Below are 9,401 nucleotides of genomic sequence, written 5' to 3'. Positions count from 1 at the left end.
CAGTGGGCTATAAACAGGTACCTCACCTCTCGTGATGGGGCCTGTGAAGTGTTTGAAACCACAGGTCCAGAAGGCCTTGCAAAACCTTACCATTCCCTTCTTAATGCTCCCGTGGTTGCACTGAGCCACTCTTACCATGAGGAAAGCCTGGGACGACACACTAGTAGAGTACAAGAACCAGTTAGACTTGCATGTGCTGAGTTACTGCAGAAAAACTACACTGTGATGCAGCACCCACTTCACGGATATGGCCACACTATGCCCTAGCCCTTCCCCAGCCTGGGCTCGCAGATTTTCTTTCCAGAAAACCAGGGAACAAGGAGGGAGAATGGAGGATGTCTGGGTTTCATCCTAGACCTAAGTCATGAGTCTGGAGCATACGCCTCCACCTGTGAAATCCTGGGTTTCTGAGTTACTACTGCTGTGTGTTGCCTGTTACAATATCTACTGGAAACCTGCCTGGATTTTAAAAGTCCAGGAAAAGGCTGATATCTTGCTCTCACTATATGAACTTGTCTGAGAGTGAAAAATGTGAAATATGGGTAGAGAAGGGTCACTTGGTACCAATATGGCAGGGCTTGTTCTTCGTATTTTAGGCATGTTACCTCCAGGAGTTCTCTGGCAATTAGCCAGTGGTTGAAGAACTTAAACTTTAGCCTTAAGCATTGAGGGACGTAATAGGGCACCTACTTAACTCTTCAGAAGTTAGTCCCAAATGGCAGCCTCCCTCCCAGTCCCCTGGGATAACTATGGGTACAGTGGAGATGTGATCAGGGCATTAGAGAAGTCACTGCACCTTAGGGTAATTGAGCTTGACCATAACAAAAGCAATATGATTACCTTAGAGCTGGGCAGCTAATACACAGGGAAGATATATTTTAAAATAAAACAGTACAATGTTAAAGAAAAGCACATGACATTAAAAAAGATTGACTTAAAAATAAATCTCTCAAACTTCCATCCTCTGAAGTTTATTAAAGAAAATTGAATTGCACTGGAGTCTGTAACCTGACCATCCTGCAGTAAATCAAATGTTAGCAACTGAAGCTGACCATCTGGTTAATTTTGCCCAGTGCTTTGCTGTGCCAGGCAATCATGTTACATATGCCATTTAACACACTGATCAAGCATCACTTTGAAACTGACCGCATAGCTGTTCCCCTCTTGGTTCTGGAAAGAGGCTGTCCTGGAGCATCACTGCTCAGCAGCGGCAGCAGCCTTCTAATTTTCAATTTCCAGTCCTGAGGAGTTTACTTGCCTTTGTTCTTGAGCCAAATGTAATCTCTTGGCTTATAGCAGCTGCCTAATCCCCTCCATGATCTACAGTCCTCCGGAGAGACACACTGTTCCTTCTTGCAGCCCTTCTCTGCACCTATTCAAGTGAGCTTTCATCTACATGAGCATAGCTGACCCAAATTGTGCAGAGTATTACCATATTTATGTTTATACGTCGGTAGCTGGTGACTGAGACTAGGAAATATCAATCTGATATCCAGCATAATTTTTATTCAAACTATTTATAGCAGTCACATTTATTTCTTGTTATTATTCTGAAGTGAAAATGTTCAGTTTCAGATTTGACTGTAGTGTATTTACTGCAAGAGAAATAAATAATTCAGTTGGTATTTCTAAAAATATAATTAGTTGATGAGTCAGAGAAGAATTTCATTTTCCTAAATGTTAAGGCTTGAAGATTGGGATTATCATGATCGGTGTGTCTGACCTGTGACTCTGTCATGTCTTAGGACTCTGCCTGGTAATTCTTGCGTCAGTTTGTAATTAAGCTGGAAGATTGTTCAGACAAGACTGAATAAAGGGCCCAAACCACATTCTTGCAATGTGCTGAATGTTATTTCACACAACACAGACAAAAGGTACACCCCACAGACAAGCTTGCATCTGGTGATTCATCATTTTCACTTAAAAAGTTAAGACAATTAACATTTACTAATGGGCTAATTTCTGATAACTCTGTGCACATTTTTAGAACATCATACATAACTGTGAACCACTATGTGTGTGTGTGTGTGTGTGTGTGTATTTAAGGCAATGAAACATATTTCTATTTATGGGAATCCAAGACTTACCAAGAACCTGTATCAACCATGTGAAATGTGAAAATAGAAAAGGAGGCAGCTGGGATAAAATGAAAAGGCATAAACTAATCAAACTCCAGATTGCAATAAAAGCTGCTATGAAAGAAGAAAGAAAAAACCAAAACACCACGTAGAGCAAAAGATCAATATTTTATTGACTGGAAAACAGACCGCTATGTACTTGTTGGTCAGTCATTATCCATATTAATTTTATGCCACTGCAGTTCAGCTTTGGCTTAGCTATGCACACATATTCTTTTTTTTCTTTTCTCTTTTTTTCATTTTTCTACCTGAAGTAATGGTTGGCTTCAGTATGAATAAAGCCCACTCAAGTCAGCCAAATAACTCTATGCACTTAAGAGTCTAAAGGAGAATGTACAACTCAAAGATGTGCGAGATGAGGACTAAAATGGTGCTGAGCGGTGCAGAATCTGCCATCCTTAATATCACTGCACCACTCACAACAGCCTGGTACAGACACTGTAACATGAATCAGGCCATTGTAACATACAGAATGGAAGAAGTGAGAAGAAAAATGCTTTTAACTCAGCTCTAGATGACCTTTAATAATAGACAGTTGAGTGCTGAAGCTCAGCAAGCAGATATAACCTTCTCAAAGCCAGCTACATAGAAACTAATACTTTGTACTACATGTGAGGACTGCCTAGCTTGCAATGACATTACCAATTCTTGACATAATATTAGCAAATGCATATGGCATATAGCAAAATGAATTGAGTATTGGTTCTGAAGAGCTTATAGCTTGCTATAGACAAGCACGCATTTACAAGAAACGGGGTAGACTGTGGATCAATGACCTAGCAGGGTGGAAATGGTAAGGCCATTAACAGTGCTTTGATTGCTGGCAAATGGGCTCTGAGGGGAGGAAAGTACAAGGTTAAAGGGACAAGTATGAGTTGGGTCTTGTCTCTACTAATAAAAAAATATATTTTATGCATGTATTTGAAGATCTAGTGAAGACAATGGAGACAGAGTCTTAAGGTATATTAGTTATGGGAAAGTGTACATCAGCACTATCCAATCTTGGGCAATCCTTACTGTAACAGTAGCTCAAAATATGGGTTTATTTATGTTCTAAAACAGTTATGCTTGAAAAATTAAGTACAGTTAACTAATTTTGGGAAAGGACCTGTCACTCAGTTTTTCTGATGACTGAAGACCACATTTCTGAGGAGCAATCTCAGTAAAGAGAGGAAAATGACCTTTTTTCCCTTTATCTGGCCCTGGAATGGGCTTCTCTGACTCAGTGGCCCTCTGTGTAAAAGTATCCCCTTCTCGACTTTCTGACTGCTTTGTCAGCAGCTTTTTTGCCCACAGTATGGAGGAAGTTGATATCTACAAGTTGTTCTCATCAATGTTATGATCCAATAGAAAAATGTATGTGCCCAGCTTTCCACACCAAGGTCTGCATCTGTGAAGCAGTGCTAATGCCTCATCATTAGTCATATAGTTCATGGAAGATGAAATTTAAATTTTTAAGCTTCTAACAGCAGAGTGCAGTGTGTTACAAGGAGAAACATACTGTAGTTATATTTAAAATATATACGAATCTTTTCTGCATTATTTTCTTAGCTAGTATGGGTCTGTTTAAATTTTTTACATACGAGAACTATGATAGAATTAAACTGCAGTTGGAACGTTACCTGAATGACTAAACAACTGTTATACCTTTTAGATGATTTTCTCACTGCAGAGTAATGAAGTACATGGTTACAGAGCGAGAATAATGCAGCTGTACAGCTCTCCACAGAACTATGAAGCAGAGCCACATTCATGACAAAGGACATCATCCTGCTGAGTGAGGAATCCTTGGCCCACCAGCGAGACAGAGCATTTTGCGCAGTTAAAGCATTCCCCATGCCACTGGCGCTCTTCAAATGAGATAAATTTAGCACCTCCGAGAGCTGAAAGAGATTATGAGAAAGAAGATGTGAATCCAGTATTTCTGGACATGGTTCAGAAGTGCAACAGATTGTTTTCTGATTTGTGATCAGGTTGTCATTCCTATAGCAAACAAACAAATGAACAAAAATCCATAGTCTGAAATATCCTTTGTTGGCTGAATTGGAAAAAACTTTAAATACAGTGAGAAATATTTTAAGCAAGCCACAAGTCACTTGCTTGTTTTCTTATCCCATTATGAAATCTGAACAGAATGAGTTTATCAGAATGTCCATTCAGGTTTGCTGATCTTCCCAACAAACTCTCACGAAAATTATTTGCAATGCGTTGATACATATAGTTTCTATACAACACTGAGTGAAATTTAATTATTTCCACCTAATTTTCTTCAAGATCGAGTCTTTCGGAAATCACCAGATCACGGAGTTCCTAGCATGAGTATCTGAAATAAAACATTGGTGTTTTTTGGGTTTTTTTGGTGGTTTGGGGCTTTTTTTTTTTTTTTTTCAAAATCATGCCCATTTGATTGGGTATTCATCATTTTATTTGTCCACTTACATATGCAGCATGTACCAGTAACAATCAGTACTCTTCAACAGATAAGTCCACACATAATAGAATTACAATGCAGAACACCAGAAAATGCTCTCATATAGTGACCTATATGCCTAATTATAAATCATCTAAGTACACAAGGATGCATGCAATAGAGCTTTGTTGCATTTGGCAAGCTTTCTAATTTGATAGGTGTGTCTAACCAGCAGGCAGTTAATTCGTGTCCAATTTGATCATATTTAAAACAAAGCTGAAGAAATTACAGACACGAGGGACTTGTCTGCACTGGGAAGAGCCAAAAAGTGCCTTTTCATATATTCTTAGAGATGAATTTTAGTGCAGAAAGCACTAAATCAAACAATGCAGGAACTCCTTTCGGCACATAAAACAGCTCCTCAGCAGTCAGGGAACATGTGTGATCTGTATGTCCTAGCAAGACACATTACATGTGATGGAGAGAAGGTCTCTCTAGTAGTTAACTCCCTCGGTCTTTCATTAAGACGGGACTGTTTTTAATGCTGTTTTCTAAAGTCAAGTCTGATTTGAGAGAAGCCTGGTGGTTCATTGGTGTCTAGACCCTTCTAGAAGATGAGACTCACCTGTAATAGGTTTCTTGCAAGCAGCACACTTCTTAGCATACAATTTGCTGAAACAGTCTACACAGTATGGATATTCATCCTTGGAAATAAACCTTTGTCCAGACAGCTGGGTTTTACACCCAGCACACACAAAGCATTCTTTATGCCAAGGCTGATCATGGTAGGTCACTCCCCCAGAAGTTATTACCTAACGTATTGACAAAAAGGACAGAGCAATGAAACAAATGTGTGAATCTTGAAGGATTATCCAGTCCTTTGTAAGTCCTTCCACTTGTTTTCGCTCTTCCCATATGCACAAGAGAAGAAAGTGCAGTCACGTCAACAGTTTTTTATCTGGAATATCAACTTGACTAACTGCAGTTGAGCTGAACATGCCACTGGTTTGTTATTCTCTGTTTTCTACCATAGGATAACCTCAGGGTTTGTAATAAACAGGTTAGCTTGTTATGAAATTTTTCTGTTACACATGCGGATAAAGGCATGCTCTCAGAAGAGCAATTCTCAGTGATGGACAGGGAATGAAAGAACCAATGCTGAGGTTGTGACTAATCTCCAACTGGAACTGGCATTTTGCTGTCTCACAACTGAAACAGTATTTTAAGTAGAAAGAAAGAGACAGTAAAGAAGCAGAAGTGAGACAGAAAGGAGATGATCACTGCTAAAAGAAGAAAAAAATGGTGTTTATCAGTGTCATCAAACGTCTCGTTCCCTGCAACTCACTCACAGATCTCTACTGCTTATTTCTGAAGAGGGAAATATCCAGTTGCTCTAGGGCTTCCATATGTGCGGTAAAGAGCTGGTTTCACAGAAGTTGTGAGAGGCTGTATAGAGAAATTTCTGTAGAGATAAAGACGAGCTGTAAAATAGTGTTTCTACTGTCAGGTCACATGTACAACAGTGAATGAATGAATGAAGGAAAAAATGAATGAATGAATATAGTTGGAACATGAGGAGAAAAAGTTGGAGAAACTTAATGAAGTAGAAATACTGGCACCATCAAATTTCCCTGGGGAGTACAGTTTCAGGGAAATAAAGAATAATACTGGGTGATGTCAGGCAATAAAAAAATTTAAATAGTTCCCGATCCCCTTAGCATTCCAGTATTGGGCTACTTCTAACTCTCATTTGCTTTTCCATTAAAAGTCTCTGGCACAAAATTCAAGACTCCAGTTTGGCAATTTAATCTCTTTGGGCTCAATTCTTATTTATGGGAACTGATGAGAGTTTAAGTAGTAAAATTGTTTTAGCTATTATGTAGGGGGACTCTTTGCATTCCTAGAATTTTTAAGAAGCAAATCTTGATTATTTCACATAGGAGTTGCCAACCTCAATGCCTCTAATAAACATAGAGCAGAATTACTATATTTGACATGTGATCATTTAATGCAAATTAAAGACTAGATGTAGACACACGGGAATATATAGAAGCACTTTCTAAAGTTTAACTACTAAAGAAAAAAACAGGCAACAGATTTTTATTAAATTAAAAGCTTTTGTTAGAGGTAGAGGTTTACAGATAAATATTAAATAACTTCCGAAATTATAAGTTACCTGATGAAGTGAAAAAAAATATTTTTTCTTCCAGAGTGATACAGGTACTAAAGAGTAAGTTAAATTTTGCCATAAAAAGTAGCTTAGAACCTTTCCCTAGAGAATAGTGTGATACTGTTAGTATTTTCATCAGTCGGAAACAATTTTAAAATATGAGAAACTGAGGGAGGGATGAATTGATTTATTTTTATTTGGGGAAAAAACCCCTCTCATTTGAAATCAAGCTTTCTGGTACCCATAGGGGAAGCATCATGTATTGAAACAGTAGGACTCTTGACTAGTATTATCACAACTGAATATTACTTAATCTGATTATTGCCTGATACATTTCAAGAGAAAACGAGGCAAGACTGTGAATGCTTTGCTCAGCTTAGGTGGCTTATTATGCATATAAATATATCTGAAAAATGTTGGAAAGGGAAGCATGTTTATGAAGGCAAAATCAGATATTACCAGGAAAGAAGGGTTTTACATAATTTTCAGTGAAATTTCAACCTTTGTTAAAAAGTGCAAACAAAAGAACCCCCAAATGTTTCAATAAATTTATTTCAAATATAATAAGGCTTATGTTAATGTTAATTAGAAGGGCACAGCAGACACTGTTGCATTTAGCTTTCGGCATGCAATGCCAATACCAATGCTCTTACTCTTAGTTCACCGGACATTTTATATAATCCAGCCCCTTCCCCCACGAGCAATATTACCTCATTAGGGCAATTTTTCCATTGTACGTTTAATTACCTTTTTGCAAGAGTAGCAATGGTGAGCAAATTGCTTCTCGAAACAGGGCACGCAGTAATTTTCATTGTCTTTAGTGATCAATGGTTTTGTTCCCAAAGGCTGCCGGCAATACTGGCAAACGAAACAGGATTCATGCCAGGAACTTCCCTTAAATTCCATTTTACGGGAACCTGCAAAAACCCAAAGTGAACAATTCCCCCAGATATAGCCTTGTAACATAAGTTTTAAATGTCGGGAAGACTCTTGTTTATAATTTTCTATCTCAGTATTGTATTACCCAAGAAAGCACTTATCCTCAATTTAATAGGGTTTCTAAGTATGTACTTGAAATTTCAAGAACACATTCAGCGCCATATGATCACCTGGCAGAAGATGGGCTAAATTGCCTAAGCTGTGATTTTCAGAGCCTGTCCTTACATGAACCTTTTAGGGTTACTTCTCTGTGATATGCTTTAGTTACTCAGAGTTTCTCTCAGGCCACCCAACTCAGTGATGATGTTCAGGTACACAGCACTTTTATAAATTAAAGATTAATTTGTTGGATGTTTAGCACATCTATTAATGTCCTGTCTTTTGTCTTCATTAAACTAAGTCTCCTTCACTATAAATGCATTATTTATCTTATTCAGCTTAAGCTGGCAATGTTTTTTTAAAGTAAATACCTTTTCTGTGATAAAACACACTACGCTGCCTCTTCTTATAGCTCATCATTTCCATCCTAGGTCAGCAGTTCTTTTTATCATGTTTAACTAGATGCTTTTAATGCAGCCCAAGGACAGATGCAATCCCAAAAGAAAACCACTCAGTTAAATGTCTGACAGAGGAGTTTCAGAGCTCTTAGCTCTGTGTACAGGTGCCCTGTACACCTTAATGTACGTGTGTAAGTCTAAGATACGCCCATATATATCTGAGAAGAATGATTTTTCCAGTGGCTCTCCACCATAACTTCCTCCCCTGCTGGTAGCATCAGACTGCAAAGAGAGGTGCCAGGTGCTTTACCATCCTTTCCACACAAAGAAAATTGCTGATAAAACTGATTAATCCCACAATACCTGTTTCCTGGACTGTGGGGCTAGTGGAGAGAGAAACTACTGGTTGTGTTTCAACATAAAAATTTTGCAGCTTCCTCCCAGTGATCAGAAGACTGACTTCACTGTCTTTGCCTACTGGGTCTTTTCAACACAGAGCTAGCAAGCTGATAACAAAGAAGTCAATGATTTAGAAACTGGTTGGCATCCCCATGCCACTTCAGTTCTCTATTTGCACTGTTACTCCTACCCTTGGCACTTGCTGCAAGGATTTAGTCTCCCAGATTCTGGGACAAAATCTGCAAGATGGATATACATCAGAGGATAATAATGTAAACCCCACTATGTTCTGGTGCTATTCTCATCACATCTGGTAAGGTGTACCTATTAGACAACATTTTAAAACTATGCCAAATCTAAACAGTATACCATTCTTAAACTGAACACAACTATATTGCTACCACACTTATTTCCACTAATACAGCTTTACCTGTAATGAAAAGGAAATAAACTGTAAAAGTACATGGTTGCATCAATGCTACTATTGAGAAGGATCACAGGTCAGCAGGAGAGCACCTGAAGAGCAGCACAAAGGAATTCCAGCCAATCAAGGCAGTAAGTCAGCTTAATCGGGGGCCCAACTTAAATGCCTCTATGCAAACGCACATAGCATGGGGAATAAACAAGACGAGTTAGAGACATGCGCACACCTGCAGGGCTGTGATCTTATTGGCATCACAGAGACGTGGTGGGATGGTTCCTATGACTGGAGTGTTGGAATGGAAGGATACAGGCTCTTTAGGAAGGACAGGCAGAGGAGACGAGGAGGGGGTGTCACCCTCTATGTCAATGACCAGCTGGAGTGCATGGAGCTTAGCGTGGAGATGGATGAGGAGCCGACCGAGAGC

At 38.9% G+C, this 9,401-nt stretch overlaps 1 protein-coding gene across 1 annotated transcript; it reads right to left on the bottom strand.

Annotated features, from left to right (window-relative positions):
• Positions 1–3,784: 3,784 nt before the first annotated feature.
• On the bottom strand, positions 3,785–7,632 carry LOC104077934 (four and a half LIM domains protein 5-like). The gene is made up of 3 exons (XM_009579358.1): positions 7,466–7,632; positions 5,174–5,360; positions 3,785–4,021 (listed from the first exon to the last, which is right to left on the bottom strand). Exons 1-3 carry the CDS (start codon positions 7,622–7,624, stop codon positions 3,870–3,872), a joined length of 498 nt encoding a protein of 165 aa, XP_009577653.1. The 5' UTR covers positions 7,625–7,632; the 3' UTR covers positions 3,785–3,869.
• Between the last annotated feature and the right edge of the window lie 1,769 nt (positions 7,633–9,401).

This window comes from Fulmarus glacialis, unplaced genomic scaffold, assembly GCF_000690835.1.
Source record: "Fulmarus glacialis isolate BGI_N327 unplaced genomic scaffold, ASM69083v1 scaffold22296, whole genome shotgun sequence".
NCBI classification, from domain to species: Eukaryota; Metazoa; Chordata; class Aves; order Procellariiformes; family Procellariidae; genus Fulmarus; species Fulmarus glacialis.
Note: the sequence above shows the minus strand (reverse complement) of the source record. Positions and strands in the feature narration are given on the sequence as shown.